The sequence below is a fragment of the Carex rostrata genome, chromosome 1, assembly GCF_964058835.1.
Source record: "Carex rostrata chromosome 1, lpCarRost1.2, whole genome shotgun sequence".
In the NCBI taxonomy this organism is placed as follows: Eukaryota; Viridiplantae; Streptophyta; class Magnoliopsida; order Poales; family Cyperaceae; genus Carex; species Carex rostrata.
In genome coordinates this window covers 14,901,673-14,921,497 of record NC_135918.1, presented here as the reverse complement: position 1 = coordinate 14,921,497, position 19,825 = coordinate 14,901,673, and the positions used below count along the sequence as shown (strand labels likewise).

The window sequence follows — 19,825 nt, the reverse complement described above, 5'->3', positions numbered from 1 at the left end:
GGATACAGATTAGATATTAGATAGATGTAGATATATGCATAAATATTTTCATAATATATATTAAATTATATGGTATATATCTACTATTCGGATACGGATAATTAAAATTCAAATCCAAAACCTTATCCGTATCCGCACGAATATTCGGATATCGGATATCCGTATCTAATTTCTGGATACGGTCCATTTGCACCCCTAGGTAAGTAGATCAGGTATCCCCGGATCCGCCTATGCACAGCCGTGGTTCCCTTAAGCCTTGCAGCATATAGACCTCAAGTTTAAGCAGATAGACTGATCCGGGTCTGTAACTTGGTGGATCATGACACATGTAATTAGTTTGTAGAACAAATTACTGACCGGTTTGGCTATGCATTGGCCATGCAGATTGTGACATGTGTCAACTGTCAAGCCTTCCACTGTTGATGGAGGGCATGACTCACTCATTTTCTCTCCTAGCACCAATGGCATTCAAGGGGTCTCTAAGCAAAGGTTAGGGATGAAGATGAGATGCACATGTTATTCAAATGTGCTTTTTGCAGGGCTTGTTGGTTTGCTAGTGATCTGGGACTCAAAACGGAGGGATCCGTTACAACAGTTAAAGAGATTCTGATGCTTCTAATGGAAGGGACCTCATATGATACGCATTAAATTTATCCCAGATAACAGATCATTATCCACCCTAAACTGGGTCTCTGATATTTTAATGTTTCCTGGTGTTGTTTTTTTTTCCCCAATTTTTGTTACATTTTCTACTCATCGAGGAACTAATTAAAACTGTAATCGATTATGCTGATGCTTACATTATGAACATGTAAGATAAAACTTTGTTGGCCAAAATAGAGTTATTAATTGTTCCACTGGTGGTTTTTCTGAATTTCTGTAACAGTGCATCTACACATATTTCAGGAAATTGAAACCTGTATGGTCCATTGAATTGAAATATCAGATAAATCCACAGAATCAGGATTGAACTGAGAAATTGGATATTTGAAGGATGGTTCTGCAAGATCATTTAATGTTGCATATGATCTTTACTAGCACAAGGTAGGTTGAAAGGATGAAATTGATTACATGCAAGTTTGTTAGAGAATCACACACACAAGACCATAAACCTAATTCATTTTTTGCATCTCCGAAGTTGCATGTGATATCTCTACCTTTTAAATTATTTTGTTTCAATATGTCTATCAATTAAGTTCATTTTAAATTACGAGAAAACTAATTACACAGCTGACAGGTGGGTCCCATTTTCAGCTTAATCTTTCTCTGCCCATCTGACTTCTCTGGCTGCTGCCGCGCCCTTCCTCTTTGAAATTATTGATTATTCTTCATTCCCACCATTCCTTCGAAATTATGGATCGTGTGTGCAAGCAATTTTATGAATTCTCAACCCAAAATCCCACTATCAAAACAAGAGTTTATAATAACAATAAATTTTAAAAAATTATCAATCACTGTGCTTCCATGCAGTTTTCTCTTTTAGATTCGTCGTTGTGCATTGTTTCAAACACGTGTTTGTATTTTGGTTAAAAATACCAATTTTAAGGGATATAGGTGTACAGTTAATAGCTTTTAGTATGCTTTGTTCTTTATGCTGTATGTTACACAACTAATTTATTTCTTATGGAGATTCATTTGGTGAGTGTTATGGCTAATTTTTAGGCTCAATTTGAATGTATCCTGGTATGGACAAATTGCATAAAACCTTAATTGAAACAGAGACAGAGGCTGAAGAACTTCTCATGACAAGGCATCAGATTTAGTCTATACTGCTTTCCCCCAACTAATTAAATTGTATATGATATGAAGTTAACTAAAGTTAATTAAATCTTTTCTCACCAAAGGTTTTCATGCTGGTAAATTTGGTACCAGTACTGCACCATCATTGGTATTTGGTATCTTGTTTATCTCATATTTGAGATAAATTCTAAAATGAACTCCATATTGATTGGTCCAATTTCCATATGATTAATCAAACAAATCAACAAATTAAAAATTGTTTTAATCAATTTCTGTTGCGGAATTTTGATTTGGGAGATGCTAAGCATGCTTTAACACTGTAAATTATATTTATTTCGCTTATTTATGTGAACACATTTAGCTTAATTTGTTGGTGTTATTAAATTGATTTTTGGTCTGCTCAGAAAGGGAGAACAAAAACATCCTTTCATAAAACCAATTTATTAGCATGTTCTGTATGCATGTATTTCTTTAAACTCTTGTTCAAAAATAAATGTGAAAATTCGTCCAAAAAATTTTGGTCCAGTGACATTTTTCATTACATATGTATTCCCGTTTAAGAAAATTTGCACTCAGAGCAAGTTTTTGGTGTATTTTGGGTTCAACATAAAAAAATGTACTCAAGAGTCAAGAGCAAAAGAATGTGAAATGACTTAGTTAGAACATAACTGGACTTACTGAATATATATATTAAATTATCATTTGTTTAGTGGAGCAGTGCTGCACCCCTTAAATTGTTTATGGTATACTATATAACAACACCACAGAGAAGGAGAGAAATTAGCAAAGAGATTTCTGCAACCACACAAGTGGAGTTAGGCCCACTTCTAATACTACTCTTGAGTCTTTACAACTACAAGTCATCAAATCAATACAATAATTAAACTGGCAATTCCAGATCAAGTATGTTTATTATGAAAATAATACTTTTAAGTTGGTGAGGTAGCGCTAAATTCCCTCAAAAGTATTAAGTTATAATAAACAAAAGAGCAGTGATTTTCTATCTTTTGGGAACCCAATATGAAGAGCATCTGTTTGATGTTCAATGTACCTCGAAATCTCTCCATTTATGCTGCAGAGGAGGCTTGTTTTTCCCCTAGATCTCATGATGCTTATTTTGTTGAAAGTTAATTCAAAATTATTTTTAGATAATCTCTATATTGGTTTAGTTTAGTTAGAATCAGTTTTTAGACGTATGAAAACTGCAATGACTATTTTAGGCATTTGTTATTTTAAGCATAGTTATTTTAGGACAGTAGGCATAGTGGTTAGTTATTTTTAGCCTGTTGTGTAGTGGGTGCTTAATTTAGGGAAGTTGTGGGTGTTTATTTTAGGAACATTGTATTGCTTTAAATACTGCATAACTTTATGTAATTGAGTAAGAGAGAAAGGAAATAAAGTGTTGTTTCTATTCAGAAAAATATTCTTCTCTCTTCAATCCTTTGCATACTGGCACAAAGCAGTGCAGTATTGCTTAGTTTATCCCAACAAAATGGTATCAGAGCCGATGGTTTGGTGGGCAAGCAATTGAAGGCAGAGTCAATTTGCAATTGATGGTAGAGTCAATTGGTGCGCAACCTTGAAGAATTGCAGCAGCAACAATTGCTAAAGAAGCATTGACAACCTTGAAGACGGCATTTCAGGGAAGTTCTCGAGTTGTGGCAATCAAACGACAAATCCTACACGGAGATTTGTTGCATATGAAAATAGAAGAATCAATGCAGATTTTTCTGGTGAAGAGTCATGATCGTTGTCATCCAAATTCAAGCATATGGAGACAACATCTTAGAGCAAACCATGGTGGAAAAGGTGCTGAGAAGTGTAGCACAAAATTTGATCACATGGTGGCAGGAATTGAAGAATCAAACAATCTTTCAACCTATTCCTTTGATGAACTGATGGGATCACTGCAGACCCATGAAGCAAAGTTCAGATCAAAGGAGAAAGGAGATGAAAGGGCATTCTACAGAAAGGGGGAGTCCTCTCAAGGCAGAGGTGGACGTGGCCATTGTAGATTTGGCGGTTTTGAGTTTCAGCACGACAAAAAGATGTCTAGTGCTTTCAGCATAACAGATATGGCTGTGTGCAAGCCGATTGTTTTAGAAAACAGAGGGAAGAACAGCAAGCATGCTGTGAAGAAGAAAAATAAAGAGCAACCCATGCTTTTCATGGTGTATACAGCAGGTGGAAGGCAAAGATCCACAATCTTTGAAGAAATGGCAGAAAATGAAACATGGCATCAAGCATTGCAAGAAGAAATATTAGCAGCAAGAACAATGGAGATCAAGAGTGCAAGTTCAGAAGAACATAAGGCTGAAATTCTGATTAAGGCATTGGCAAGAGGAATGTTTGAAGAATTCAAAGCAGTTTTTTGGCATAATCAATTTTGAATTAAGGGGGAGTGTTGAAAGTTAATTCAAAATTATTTTTAGATAATCTCTATATTGGTTTAGTTTAGTTAGAATCAGTTTTTAGACGTATGAAAACTGCAATGACTATTTTAGGCATTTGTTATTTTAAGCATAGTTATTTTAGGACAGTAGGCATAGTGGTTAGTTATTTTTAGCCTGTTGTGTAGTGGGTGCTTAATTTAGGGAAGTTGTGGGTGTTTATTTTAGGAACATTGTATTGCTTTAAATACTGCATAACTTTATGTAATTGAGTAAGAGAGAAAGGAAATAAAGTGTTGTTTCTATTCAGAAAAATATTCTTTTCTCTTCAATCCTTTGCATACTGGCACAAAGCAGTGCAGTATTGCTTAGTTTATCCCAACATATTTTGTTGTCAACTTTGAGTGTTGTTGTTTCTTGTGGAGGCTGCTTGAATCAGTCTCCCACATTTATTCACCATCTTCAATCACTATTGCAACATTTTCAATTTCATCTTGGGTTACATTATATTGGCTGTGCAGTTCTCACTCATGATGGCTTGAATTCGGTGAATGGACACCTTGGGTTGTGTCATCACGGGAAGTGTTGCATGTATAATTCTTCTTTCCTCTTTACAGTTTATGCCACCATTTCCTGGTCCACTGCTTCCTCCATGGGTTGATCCAAAGAAACCCCAACACTAGAGCAGCCTCTTCTATCCAAACAGAAAAACGGCGGCATCTTAAATGATTTTGAGCATGCAATGGAGTCGAGTCACATTTTGGTGGTTAAATACAGTTTTTGAAAAGGGAAGCCATCATAAGCTTGAACTAGAGCACATTCAATTTGAGTGAAACCGCTGAGAATTCATTTACACTGCTTCTGTTTCCTCAGCGGCTTCTGATTTCTCAGCGGTTTCGGTGGTAGGAACTAATGGAATGTTCTCTAGTTCAAGTCTCGCACGGTTTCCCTTTTCAAAAACTGGATCTAACCACCTAAATGTAAGTCGATTCCAGTAACTTGCGCGCTGAAAATCATTTAAGATTCTGTCGTTTTACTGTTTGGATAGAAGAGGCTGCTCTAGTGTTGGGGTTTCTTTGGATGAAACCATGAAGGAAGCAATGGAACAGGAAATGGTGGGATAAAATGTAAAGAGGAAACAAGAATATATAGGTGATATGTTTGGTACAGTAGTATAACAGGAGCGAATGGTACACATGTGGTGCTGAGGTAGTGTTAAGATTACACTCAATTTCAGCATAACTTGGAGATCAAGCCGAATCCTCTAGAAAATTTATATCTACTCAAGAAAAGAAAAGAAGAAATTCAAGGATGTCAATCATATATAGTAAAATAGGTAATAGATAGTATTTGATTATTTGTCATTAATTCTAAGAATTGGTTTTCATGTTTAGCATGATATACAAAATATTTATGAATTAATAAATAGATATGTAAGAACCGTGTAATTCATAATAGAAAAAAAAAGAAATAAAAAAATCTGAGAGGAAAGAGAGATTCATGAGAGTCTTGTATTCTTGAGTTGTTCTATTAGTTTTGACATGTAGTTATAATTTATAAAGGTAAATGAAATTAAGAAAAATTTCTAATCTCTCTCTAATTTTTCCAACAATTAATAGATTCACAAGCAAGCCAAGTATGAAAAGCTCTTAATTTATCACTTCAAATTAATACGGTGCTCCAATTTTTTTTGCATCTATCAAGTATCAAAGTTTCATATTAAAATAAAATTCCAAAAACCATTAGAGACTAGACATAAGACATCTAATTAATTAATAGCAAATAAAAATAATAATCTATTATTAACTCTTTAATGGGTGAAAATACATTTAATTAATTCAATAATAAAATAATAACTAATACAATATACTCATTGCTAACTCTTTAATGGGTGAAATTACATTTAACTAATAAAAATAGTAAATTAATAACTAACATAATATAATCAATTAATTGTTCTCACTTTAATGGGTGAAAGTTGATGGTTGGTCTAAGTGTGAGTACATGAGAAGTAAAGAGAGCCTAGAAAGGAGGGATCTTTTTTATCATGTTAGCTCATTAATTACTTCATGAACCCACATACATGGATCCAAGGAGCATCCTGCCAAAGTTGACAGAGCTGGATAGTGGTAGCATGACAAGAAAGCTATCTGAAATTAATCATAGCAGAGATGGAGCAGTAAATAGTTTTCCTGTTTTTGTTCGGTTGAAAGCTGCTTATTTCATTTGAGTAAATTCTGATGTGGAAATAATGATGAAGAAAATAATATTTATGATATTTGTGGAGCTAGTCATGTTTGTAACGACATGCTAGTACATTCAGTAAAATTTGGTTTTAGTAGATGAGCTACCATTCATTTATTTATTTATTTATTTTACCTGATTTTTTTTTTTTTACAAAAGTAATGCATTTTGTTGGATTTAATTAGGGGGTGAAAGTTGACAGCTTTTACCATGCATGATCTCTTGAAAGGCCATGTGAGTGCCTTCAGAAATAGAAAGGAAAAAAAAAAAGCAGCTAGCAGTACGTCCAAAAGAGAAAGTATAGCTTACAGTATCAGTAATGGGCAAATGATTTATTTAATTTTGTAGGATATGCTCAAAGGAAATTAAGCTGGGTTGCCAATTTTGAAAATAATGTTTAATTGTAAAATTCATAATTTTTAAATGTTATATAATTATAATTATATTTATGTGATGGAAATGAAATATGCGGTAAGATTTTAATCTCATGTTTTATAAATGGAGGGATCAACTTACAACAATTTTTGAGTTACAACAAGTTGTCACAACTATTTTTTACATTTTCAAAGTTCAAATCGTCAATCCAAACCGTTCAACATGATATCCACAATAAAATGTGCTTCCAGATCAAATTTGATATTTTTTGAAATTTTTTTACTATTTATTAAGATGGGTACAAAATTCAATGGTATGAATTTAACTAGTTTTTGTACCCATCTTAATAAATAGTAAACAAATTCCAAAAAATGTAAAATTTGGTCTCCAAGCACATTTTATTGTAGAGATCACATTTAACGGTTTGGATCAATGATTTGAACTTTGAAAATATAGAAAATGGTTGTGGTGACTTGTAACTCAAAAATTGTTGTAACTTGATCCCTCCTCTTATAAATGAAGATCATGATATATGTGTAATTAGGAACAATATCCTATTGAAGATTTTGTTATTTGTGTAAGTAGGAATAAATTTCCAGCTAAATATTGTTCTAGCGTCCATTAACTTTTTAAAATTTACAAAAAATTATATTGGACGACTTTTGGTAAAATATTAATTAACATTTAAATTGCATATATAACTTACAAGGTCCACAACATATCGATCTATAATTTCTTATCTAATTTAAAATTTGCTAAAAATATTGCTAAAAAAAATCTAACATATGTAAAATATTATATTTATGTTTAAATTTATAAAAAATCAATTGATGGTATCCTGTAGTGTTTTAAAATGCAGCCGCATATGCTTATGCAGTCGGCAGCCGTGCTCAGAATGCCATGCAGTCTCTCCCATGCGGTTTTGAGCATATGCGGTCCGAATATGCGGATTAAAAACGTAATATGTTGCGCATGTAATTAAAAGTTCATATGCATTATGTGGAGTTTTATTATTCCATCCTAAATTATTGTATTTTTTATGTACAATAAGGCACACTTCATGTCGGTTATGTGGAAATAAATTTAACTATATGAATATGAATATATATATAGAGTGGGGTTAAAATGCACCCTCCTTTTTGTGCTCCTAACGTGCACCCTCCCCTCGTATCTTCATTTTTAAAGTTCAAATAGTTGATTTGAATCCACCAATGTGTTCTACATATTAAAATGTGCTTGGAGACCAAATTTTACATTTTTCAGAAATTTTTTACTATTTTTTCAGAATTTTTGAAAATCATCACTGTGCTGAATTTTTTATTATTGTTTAGTTTAATAAAAAATTCTGAAAAATAGTAAAAAATTTCCAAAAAATGTAAAATTTGGTCTCCAAGCACATTTTAATATGTAGAACACGTTGGTGGATTCAAATCAACTATTTGAACTTTAAAAATGAAGATACGAGGGGAGGGTGCACGTTAGGAGCACAAAAAGGAGGGTGCATTTTAACCCCACTCATATATATATATATATATACGTAAATTTTTATTTTAAAATTCACATATATAAATCTGCATTAAAATCTGCATACCGCTTATGCAGTATGCAGTGGCCTTCCACATGAACATTAGTATCATGTATCAATAGTTCGGAATCATGTATAAAAATTCTAACTTTCTAACATATCTTATATAAGAACTCTTTTTCTTCCCTTGCCGTTTTTGCTTTTTGGGTCCTTCAACTTAATTTAATTGTGATCAGGATCATTTTAATGCTATGTGTTACTGAACCTTTAGTTATAAATGATTGGAGAAGACCTTAAAATTATAATAAAAGTATATTAAATAAAGAATCAAAATAGTATTCCATGTTTCATATTTAAATTGACAGCTAAAACATACAGCACATATGCAGATTGACACACTAATACAATGCATGTTACTGATTTCCTTTTATGGTATTATGTACTACTGAAGTGCATGAAATACTAGTTGGATAGCTTTCCAGTTCAGATGGCATACAATATTTTAATAATTTAGGAAATTATTTTTGCAATCTATTTCTCCATGATTATATTTATGCACTCCCAAAGTATTTATAGTTAATGTGTAATTTTTTATATTTAAATATGTAAGTGTATATACTTAGTCTACACTTAAAGTGTTCATTACTTCTATCTCCTTATTCAAACTAATAATAAGAAACTTTCATTTAAATACTTTCTTGAATAAAATATAATTAAATTTTAGAATTTTTATTGGGAGTAATGTAATAGATATATAAACACTTTTATCATTCGTTATAAAGAAAAAGTATAAACAAATCAAATGTCTTGATAATGAATACATTAAACACTATTTAGGAATATATAAAGTTATTTCTTGAGAGGAATTTTAAGTATTTTTTGATGGAAATTGAAGATCTATACATTACATTATTTCTTTAAGATTTTTTGATAGAAATTGAAGATCTATACAATTTTGAGTATTTTTTTGATAATTCTCTGAGATAATTACAATTTGTGCCATTATCGTGTTTTTCTATTAAATAATGAACTATTAGTTAATTAATTAATTAATTAATATAGAGTGTATTAGATGGGAGCAAATGCGCTAAAAGAGTAAAAGCCCAATAGAAATTCGGCTAGGCCTAGAGAGTGGCATTAATGTAAATAATGAAATGAATTGAAGAGGAGTAGACTTAAAGTTGAAGAGAAGATTGGTTGACTAGTCAAAGAGATGATAGCTCTTAAGTTTTTTAAATGAACCAACCTATTATGAAATTACCACATGTCCTCAATTAATATGAGATGTGACCTCATCTATTCATTAAAGAGCATATTAGTATTTTGAGAATTGAAGATCTCTCTTGAGAGGTCTTACAAGCATATCTAGAAGATTCCTTGAGGCCAAGTTATATATCATGAAAAACTAGAAAATAAATATGCAATTTATTTTACGGCCACAATACAAAGCACCGATACATTAATATGGTACAGAAACTGAGAAAACCAGCAACCAAATCAAATGAACACATGCACTCTTACTTAAATCATATTTAATCCTCCTAATTAACCAAACTAATTGTGGAACATGATACGCTTGAATAAAAATAGAGATTCAACCGATTAGCCTGGGGCTATCAGCCTGAACCAGTTTGATCTGGATGCCACCTATGGTAACATTGCCACTGGCCGTCACGATCGTAACAACTAGCTTCTCAGCATCATCTCCTTCAATATCCTCCAACAATGCAGTGAGACCGAGATTTAGGCTCGTCTTCTTTCCCTTGTACTTTTCCACTCCAGTGTTCCCTTCTTCCATCTTTGACTTGTGAGGCATCTTGACAAAACTTCCCGCAAATTTACCAAAATCGGGGACTGCCAAGTCACCGTAAGCTGCATCAACAAACACGTCGAACCTGGCAGGACTGTGTGATTCAACCTGGATATCTTTGATTTGAAGCAACTCAACTTTCTCATCCTTGTCCTTCTTCGTGCGGTTTTTCTTCGGGCGGGGCACCATGACACGTAACGGGGTTGTCCCGAGCTCACGCGGCTGTGTACCAAACTCGCTGATGCGTAACAGGTTCAGGTCCTGTTTGCGCCTCGTTTCATTGGTCTTCTGTACCTTGAGGCTTCCCATCCAGGGAATTGGCACTTGCTTATATGTGTACCGCAGCTTCGCCGGGGTCAGACAGTCCTTGACCTATATATTTCATATAATTAATAATGCTTAAAAGCTCGGGGATCGCCGGAGTGGAGGATTTCTGATGGGCATTCAACCGAATTTGGTGCAATTTCCAATTTAAATAGTCCGATTCACATTTAGATTTGTGGATGAACATCAACTGGATGCGTATCATTAGTTGCGTCGATTAGATAGACATGCATGAATGCAATATATATGCCATGGCCAATCATGAAAACTTAAGATATTGATTATTGAATAAATCTAGTAATAAATGTTAGGTACAGTGTATCAATGATCAAATATTATAAGGATACAGGACTGGGGCCCATAAATTGAAAGAGTAACGAAATCCTGCTCATTATAATTAATTTATTGTAAGTTATAACGGAGTGATGTTTATAAACTTTATAGTACACAGCATTCTTCAAATTTCTAAGCAAGGATTTTAGTTTCCCAGATATTCCATTATTTCAGCCATATAGACTTCTATATACTTCTATCTTTACTAAACCGAAATGAAAAAATGAATTTAATTAATTAAACTCACTCAGACTGAATCTGTGATCATAATTTGAAAATCTGCCGTTTGGTTTTGAAATGACAAATTCATTCCTTTGACTTCGATATACATGACAATTTTATATATTTACATTCCTTTTTTCATATGGTGAGTATTGTATAAGATCATTGGATCAAACAAATGAATTATTAATTTAGAGTATCATTTTTTTCGTGAACACTGTAAAGGGTCCTGACCTAAAGTCAAATGCCAAGATCTGCAATTTTTTCTTAGCTTGTTCTTTGCGTTTAACCAAGTTTGATTCAATGATGTGCCAACATATAAGTTTGGTTGTATCAGAATTACAGTGTATATAACATTCTTTACCTTGACACGAACGACCCGTTCATGCTCGTCGTAGAAGATGAACGACATGTCAAGCCAGTCGGGCTCATGGAACTCAAGCCGATTACCCCTGATGTTCCTATAGAGGTGCCATAAACGGTCCGCATTAGAGTGCAGGCTATAAAACAAGCAGTCTTTCGCTGCCGTAGCAAAATTGCCCATGTCTGTGTGCGGATACTCTGTGGGCCCCACAAACTCATGGATGCTGTTGTGGATGCCCTCGAGGCCCCGCATGAACAGCTCAGGCAGCTGCAGGCCGTTCTTGAAAGTGGTTTGCATGTAACTCATGTTCTCTTGCACCAGTTCTTCACCCGTCTTGTTCGACCCACAAGACGGTTCGCCGCATATATATGTATACCTGTAATCTAGAATTTCAGGGTGGTAGTGGTTCTTGTTCCTGCTCATCAATTCAAAGTAACATTAATGTTAGTCTTCAAATATTTGATCATGTGCTTAATTAATTAAGAGTTAGTCAAACTTGTTTGGTGATTTGAAAATGCATTAACCAATTTTTTTTCTTGTGATAGCTATCTCCAGATGAGGAATAGTAGAATATAAAATTTAATTAGATACCTATTTTCATTGTAGATGGGAGAGTTTGGATCGGAGGTGAAGATATCTGGAATTGTCATTCCTTCCTTCACATCAAAGTTCCAATACGGCAACGTGAATGTGTCATCGTCTATCAGCCTACCGAGAATCCGCTCAAAGAAATGCAGGTAGTACCGATGCCATGGCAGGAAGTGCCAGCCGTAGTGTACTCTTGCACCGGTGAAGTATGCACAATGCACGAGTGCCTGCTGGTAGAAGTTCCATGGGTGGTCGCTCTTCAGCTCCTTCATTTTTCTCACCGCCTCCTTGTATTTTGCCATGTACTCATTATCATCCTTCACCTCGTGGACCGGCCGCCTCACCCGCAGAGGCGTATGCGGGAAGTCATAGTCAATAAACTCTGCCATGTTGTATGGCGGACAGCATGTGTTGTTGTTCACGGGAGCGCCTGAAGCGGCAATGTTGCATTTCAACAGGTTTGGTGGGGCCAACGGAGCACCCATTGCTGGAAGAAAGTTTAGTGAACTTGAGACTCTTAATATTAGAAATACAGTTGTAGTCCAACTAACAACAGGACTTGCTATGCTACAGGAGTTTAGCTATCTACGTGCTGGATTTGACCGCCATAAAAACCTGGATATTGATCATCCAAAGGGAATAGCTCAATACATTGATAGGATGGAATTAGTATTTGAGACAAACTTAGTATAATTTAGTAGTTAAAGAGAAAACACTCTGTGATAGAAAATTTACTTTTATTATCATATTCTCTTACTCTTTCTCACTTACATTAAAAGGACTTCTTACATATATAATGTTATATAGAATCATAGAAACTTTCTACACACTCTACTATGACTAAATAACATTTAATCCTCTCAATCTTCTCTATTTCATATATACGTTTTTCAACATCCCAAGACAACCTAGAAGATTACAACATGACTTCTACATAATTCCAACAATAATTAATATATTCATCATACTTCTAGAGAGTTCTTACATTAACCATTACATTAAACACTAATTAAGATTATTATTTTCAACATACATTTATAACAAAATCGATACCACTGTACAATGGCCAACATACCAATTAGAAGAAAGTTTGGCCATTATTCCGAAAACGTCATTTGTTGGTTGACTATTCTGTACTATATGTTGTTCCATAGGAATATATCATTGTATGTTATACAAAGAAAATGTTAACTAGAAGCAAAATTTGCATACGTACGTACAATTCGTTTGAGGTGAGGGCTATTCGAGGAATAAGTGAATTTAGGTCCTGAAATATACTTGGCATGATTGATATCAGTCGGAGCAAGAGTTTAGCAATGGAGTTGTGGAATCTCGCCAACCTATAGGTAAGTTAGCAATGATTGATGAGCTTAAGCACTTGAAGCAAAGAGTTGGTTTCGGACATGAGCACGTGATTTTAATGATCCACGTACTAGAACTATGATCTAGGAAATAATGTCTAGGGGTAGTGTTATAGGCTTTAGTTCATAAGGGTAGTGATTTGGGGTCAAGGACGCAGGGCTTAGGACTTTGGTCCCTATAATCTATAGTGTAGGCATAATATAGTTTGTATTATTACTATTATTTTGATATCATTATTACTATTAGTATTACTATTAATATTATTGTTGTTGTTGTTATTGTTGTTATTTTATTACAATCTAACTTGGCTTTTTGACTCCAATTGGGTTTCATTTCTAGCCTACTCCAACTTGTTTGGAACTAAGGCTTTGTTGTTGTTGTTGTAATCTCATTCTAAACAGAGGGGTTCCAAATAATCATGCATATATTCAGGAATAAAATTTCTCACCCCAAGGTACAATACAGAGTACATCTTACTAATGGTTATCAACATAATTGATTCTGATTTATTTCATGTCAATGATTCTAATAGTATTTCCTCTGAGTCATTTTTTTTTCATAGCACCCCTCCTGCAGCATACCAGTCAACAATTGGTTTCAATGTAAAGTTCACCACTTCAAATGATATAGGTCAATTAACTCCACTCAAATTTACAATGTTGGTTTAAAATATCGACATGTAGTTAACTCTTTCATTAATGTACTGGCAAAATACCTAAATTGCCACACTAAGATCATTTCTCTCTGCACAACTTATATCAATAGAAGAATCAAAGAACCAAACTAAACAAGCAATACAGGAACTAATAATAATAGAACAATTCCTCAGTTCTCATATTATTGAGGTACTATTACAAACTACAACAGAATGTTGGTGCATTTTTTTAGGAATGCATATTGATACTTACCTGTGCCTTTTACATCAAGCTCTGACAAGACGAACATGAACAACAATCTCATGATATTTGTACAGTGGAGAGAAATGTTGCAAGGCCTCCACCACCTACTGAAAATTATGTTGGAAATTGGCTGTTCTGATGCTGATGTTCTGTTGTTCTTGGTACCGCTGCTGTCTCTGTGCAGTATGCAATTGGTAGAGGCTGCATGCTGGAGCCTTTGCTGGTACACCTCCTGGTACATAAGACAGGTCTTTACACTCTGTGTTGCGATACTGGTAGAGAGGAACAGTATTACTTGAACTAAAAATAAAAGTATTACAGAAAAATGCTTGATTATATTTTTTCCATACAACAAATTACAGCTGTTCATTCCTATTTAAAGCTCTACTCTATACCCAACAATGGCCACCCATTACTTGTTAAAAATACACTTCAATCTAAATATAACATCTATTTTTCCGAAAATGCCCCTGCTATGCATTATGCTGAAAATGCTATACATGTACTAACTATCGACTTAATGCTAATTTAAACATGCTGATTATGGAATCCACTAACTCAACTATTGAATCAATCAATATTCTCATATCCGTTATTTCCAATTTTCCATCTCGAATCACAGGAATTGACACATTCTGGGTATCATTGCAGGCCTTAGTTTACAATTTTCCTATAAAATACAAGGCCAATTGTCGGAGAAACTTTGTAAATACAATTGGAAATTTCTGTATTCAGCCCTTCTTTTCTTTCAGTAAATTTCAAACCTTATCAGAAACAGTGACAAGGACTTCAAAGCTTTGTTCCATTTTTAGGCTCATTTGTAATGGCTATTTTAGCTTGTAAGGAACTGTGTTGTACAATGATGTATAACAATTAATTCTATCAAATAAAGTTCTAATCAAAACACCATTCTAAAAATAAAATGGTATCTGAACAATGGTAAAGATTTAAGTTCATAACAGTAAAAGGGAAGTGCATACCAGTAAATATGTCATTTTGAAAGTTCAATACAATCACTGATGCCAACCAATCGTGGAGCCTCACAACTGTACCACTTAATGGCACAACTACTATTCTTAGACTCCATCAATTATCGCATTATTTGGGAAAAGAGATGGTTGGCTGTTTCAACAGTGAGATAAAATCACCTGCTGAACTGAAAATTTGGCAAAATAACGAGATTGCAAATCAATGATAATTGTTTTTTTTTGTTTTGTTTAAAATGCTGACAGCGGCTGTCAGCTACAAGTTACACATGAAAAAATAAAAATAGATGTAAATTACAGCATGCAAACATACATCACCAAAATAAACTCTTAGCAATTCTGCATCCACAGTTTCGCTTCCTGCAACGTACATTCCTCAATCAACTTCAAAGGTGTTTCTCTTTCTTCTAAAATCTTTTTATTCCATTGCTTCCAAATAGCCCAGCAAGTAGAGATGAAGTATACCGACCTTTGTTTTTTCCCCATTCCAAAGTTGGCTGCATTCAGCACAGATTTGTTCCAAGTATATCATGAACTGTTACCTGTACCGACATTGAAAAGCTGCTCAACCTGAAGATCTTTATATATATGCCGTACAACTCATTTAAAGATCGGAAGGAACTATGCTTTGGGGAGGGTACATTTTCAGTGCTGCAGGTAATAATGATTCTCGATGGACTACAAGAGTTAGAATCATAGTAGGAATTATCGGTATCAGGATTGGGATCGGTCCCGGCCGATACTGATACTGGATCGGAGTATCGGCTCAGGATCGGCTTACGATCGGCTTAGGATCGGTTCAGGATAGGGGTTTTTTTTTTTCTTTATAATTTGCTACGTGAGGATCAGCTCAGGATCGGACTCAGCCGATACTGATACGTATCGGCCGATCCGTATCGGTATTGACCGATATTTCCTACTATGGTTAGAATCGGTGTCAATTTCAAAGAAAGCATTGGGAAGACTTGAGCAGCTAAAGATTGAGAAATGCTGGTCTATTGGACAGAAAGGGGTGTCAGGGTTGGAGTTTCTTGTACAGCTCAAGGAGATGGAGGTGGTGGTATCTGAGAGTGAGAATGATAAAACGTTTGCGGGCAATTTGCAGGAGAAGCTCTCTATGCTTCGACAAAAACCCGTCCTCACGGTGTCTAAGACTGAAGCTCCAAATGAATAATGGTGCGGTACCTATTTACTTCTTACTTGATTATTTAATGAATTGTATTTAAAGCTGGTTTTATGAAAATTATGGTAGTCGTATAAAATGATTTGCACGTTTTATGAACTGCATGAACCAAACATTTAAGTTTACGGGTTACCTTTATTGGCCCCCATTACCCTGAGTTTATTAGTAGAGCTTGTGCAATTAACAGATTAAAATATTCAATTAACATCTGAATATGCACAATTAAAATTTGAATAATTATTTTTAACAATGTCTGGGTTGATTAGTCATGGAGATATACGCCATTAAAGAAATTTGCGTTTCACAATTCAACATTGGTAATTAACGTATAAAAAAGGGAATTATATATGCATATATTTGACCATTGTGGTTTTTCAGAATTCTTTATTTATTTCAATTTGTTCCAACTTGATTACAAGCTATGCTAGATATACCTACCAGTTTTTAATATTCCATCTCTGATTTTTTTTCTTCGTTTTTAATTTCCAACAAAACAAGCTTTCAGCAGATCACTACAGAGAACAGAAGAAACATGTGAATTTTCAAGTCTCAAGGGGCTCAGGTGAAATATGGAAAGGCTAGTTGTGTTCCTTACAGCTGCAGCATATGTACGCATCAAATTAAATTACCAGTTTTTCTGGCTTAACACATCATTATCCACCAATCATTGTTTATGATCTCAGAGTTATGTATTTGTTTTTCCTCCAATCATTGTTGCATTTTCTATTTGTTAAGGAAATAAAAACTGTAATCGATTATGCTGACATTTATATTATGTATTTGTAAGCTAAAACATTGTTGGCCAAACTAGATTTGTTGTTCCACTGGTGGTTTTTCTGAATTTCTGTAACAATGTATCTAAATATATTTCAGAAAATGAAATCTTGTATGGCCCAGTAATTTGAAATATCAGATAATTCCAGAGAATCAGGACTGAATTGCGAAATTGGAAAATTTAAAGGTTGGTTCATGAACATTTAATGTTGCATTTGATCTTTGCTGGCACAAGGTAGGTTAATGGAAATGGTACATAGTAGACCCACCCCATTTCAACAATTGTTTACTTGTGAAACAACCATTGGTTCATAGTTCATACCATCAGTGAAATATCTCAGTGAAAGAAACCTACCAACAAATTTGCACCAGATTAAAAAAACAAAAAAAAATACAAAGCATATGCATTGCTACTTGTATATGCTAAATTTTACCATTACTCTATTTTTTTCTCAATTAATTTTATTTTGTTGTGATTCTGCTTCGAACATATTGAGCACATCTTTCTTCACCTCTTCTTCAGCATTTGTTCCCTCTAATCTCTCCTTCTCAATTCTTAATCTCCTCCTTTATCTCATCTCTTCTTGTAATCAGATTTCATCCAAGCTCATGTCATCATTTGGTGATGTCTCAACATAGCTGGTACCTGTTGCGGTAGAAGTACAGAAATTCAGATAGTTAAGAATTTTAATCAAAATAAATCAAATTGAATTGAACTGTTTTAACCGTATCATGTGAACCACTGTCCTTCATCATAGTACGAATGGAGATATTAAACAAATATATTGAATTGGAAATTTTGAGTTTTAAATTAATGATTCAACAGTACCAAAATCTGGTATGAAGGTCATCATATTTTTAAGTATCTCCTCCATAACTTCTACAACCCATTCAAATATTGAAAGACCCGGTAACTCACCGAACAAATCACATATTGCATTTATAACATTGTCAAGCTTGTCAGGCAGGGAATCCGCAAATCTAGCAAGGTTGTCAATCTTTGAAAAGATGTATTCAGATTGAGGGAAAATCTTAAAGGCGATCCATTCAACGGTCTGGATTCGCCTGTCGATGAATGAGAGCTGTGATAACCATTGGAATCTTATCCACCAAAAAATCGGGAATACGACAAAGGCTAACTTTCTAGCTAGCCATCCGATCGTCCCATCTCGATCTTTGATTTTCTTGTAGGTTCTCTCACCTGTAGTCATGAGTGCAGATCCATAACTTCTGAGTAGGTCTCTTCTCGGGCTTTGTTCTGATTTCTCTGAAACCTGAAATATTGTCAAATATAAGATAAATTAATGCATGCAATATGTATTTCAGACTTGAGATATTAAAATTGACATGGTAGTCAGTCTACAGAGAAAAATTCCATGGTGATTTTGTCAGAAAATAAATTACAGGCGCCCGACTATAGTATCTCAAAATCCAACATACACAGAAACCCTATATTAGTGAAGCCAGGCGGTCAGATGGGCATCAGACTAATCTCGGTCGAAGCCGTCTGATCTGCATCAAGAACAGATCAAGATTGCACGAATTTTGATGCAGATCGGATGGCTCCGACTGGACCTCGGAAGAAATTTGGCCTGAATTCACATCAGACCGGCCCTACTCCGCCTATATAATTGCAGCAAATAATATATGAAAATGTACAAACCTAATTAGATCTATAAGATAATTAAATGTCATATATAATGGCGATTTTATCTCCTAATAGATTAAGGAAGCTTATTTGTTGAAAAGTAAAAAAGATGGAAAAAATAAAAGGTATAAGAAAACAAGGTTGAAAAAAAAAATTAAGTGGCTTACATCATGCTTGTTATCCTCACCATCCATTCCGTGAATGTTTTCTGTTATTCGCAAAACAAACAAACGACAATTTTAGTGGGAAGCTGGCTTCAATAAAAAAAAGAACTGAGAGATGAAAAGTACAGATTCAAGATATAAAATACCAATTTTCTAACCGAAGGAATTTAATAGAGCAACGATGTTTTCTTTCTAAGAAGAAGAAAATATATTATTTCCGTGCAACGCCGATCGGGAAGGAGATGAGGGGGTGGTTTGGCGTCAAGCTTGGAGATGGTTATCTTTAATCGATGTTTCTAGGCATCTCTCCAGGTATGAGTCATTTCAAGGAGAAATTAATACATGGACATAATTTGCATTAATTACTGTACACCAAAGGGTCGATGCTGAAGGAGACGAATCTGGATCCTCCACAAGTAACTAGAGGTGCTATCGGGTCGGGTCGGGTCCGGATACTATTATATTTGGATCCGGACCCTAAAAGTGTCCGGGTCCAAATTTCGATCCACATACTTATTTGTTTCAAATCGGGTCGGGTCCGGATCCGGATACCTATCTACCCGTAGATATTTCGGGTCTAGTCTTTCGGTTCCGGGTAGATAGATACCCGTAACTTGTTTGTGGATTATCGGGTCCGGTTCGGATACGGGGCGGTTCCGGATCCAGAGCGGATATAGGTCACAACTCCAAAGTATTCGAGAAATTATTTACATTTAAATATAATTATAATTTCTTAAACATCTCATATAATAAATCATTACAATATAAATTAAAAACTACTGCAAAATAAAAATTATACTATTAATCATGCTTATAAATAATAAAATATATCATGGTACATAGCAAAATAAAAATAATAACTCTAAATTATTAGTTGGTTGTTGGTTGTTTGGA

General features: G+C 34.4%; 2 protein-coding genes across 4 annotated transcripts; both read right to left on the bottom strand.

The window, feature by feature from the left end:
• Nucleotides 1–9,805: 9,805 nt before the first annotated feature.
• LOC144574083 (polyphenol oxidase, chloroplastic-like) lies at nt 9,806–14,449 on the bottom strand. Its single transcript, XM_078324307.1, has 4 exons — nt 14,186–14,449; nt 11,919–12,402; nt 11,328–11,742; nt 9,806–10,456 (listed from the first exon to the last, which is right to left on the bottom strand). The coding sequence occupies exons 1-4, from the start codon at nt 14,415–14,417 to the stop codon at nt 9,869–9,871; spliced, it is 1,719 nt and encodes a 572-aa protein (XP_078180433.1). The 5' UTR covers nt 14,418–14,449; the 3' UTR covers nt 9,806–9,868.
• A 2,891-nt stretch (nt 14,450–17,340) lies between these two features.
• LOC144560302 (uncharacterized) lies at nt 17,341–19,195 on the bottom strand. Of its 3 annotated transcripts, none has more exons than XM_078309464.1 (4): nt 19,078–19,195; nt 18,935–18,975; nt 17,949–18,393; nt 17,341–17,765 (listed from the first exon to the last, which is right to left on the bottom strand). In XM_078309464.1, exons 2-4 carry the CDS (start codon nt 18,959–18,961, stop codon nt 17,710–17,712), a joined length of 528 nt encoding a protein of 175 aa, XP_078165590.1. In that variant the 5' UTR covers nt 18,962–18,975; nt 19,078–19,195; the 3' UTR covers nt 17,341–17,709. The 3 variants fall into 3 exon arrangements, with proteins under 3 accessions (XP_078165590.1, XP_078165600.1, XP_078165595.1); XM_078309474.1 differs by having other exon boundaries at nt 18,039–18,393; nt 19,078–19,193; XM_078309469.1 differs by having other exon boundaries at nt 19,090–19,193.
• Nucleotides 19,196–19,825: the final 630 nt, after the last annotated feature.

What these genes read in the sequence shown, in the direction of transcription:
- LOC144574083 (XM_078324307.1), bottom strand. Translation starts at nt 14,417, where the DNA reads ATGTACCAGGAGGTGTACCAGCAAAGGCTCCAGCATGCAGCCTCTACC. An exon ending in GCTTGATGTAAAAGGCACAG is followed by an intron (nt 12,403 to 14,185) that starts GTAAGTATCAAT and finishes ACTTTCTTCCAG; the next exon opens with CAATGGGTGCTCCGTTGGCC. An exon ending in CCCATCTACAATGAAAATAG is followed by an intron (nt 11,743 to 11,918) that starts GTATCTAATTAA and finishes ATTGATGAGCAG; the next exon opens with GAACAAGAACCACTACCACC.
- LOC144560302 (XM_078309464.1), bottom strand. Translation starts at nt 18,961, where the DNA reads ATGGATGGTGAGGATAACAAGCATGAT. An exon ending in GTGAGGATAACAAGCATGAT is followed by an intron (nt 18,394 to 18,934) that starts GTAAGCCACTTA and finishes ACAATATTTCAG; the next exon opens with GTTTCAGAGAAATCAGAACA. An exon ending in GACCTTCATACCAGATTTTG is followed by an intron (nt 17,766 to 17,948) that starts GTACTGTTGAAT and finishes CTACCGCAACAG; the next exon opens with GTACCAGCTATGTTGAGACA.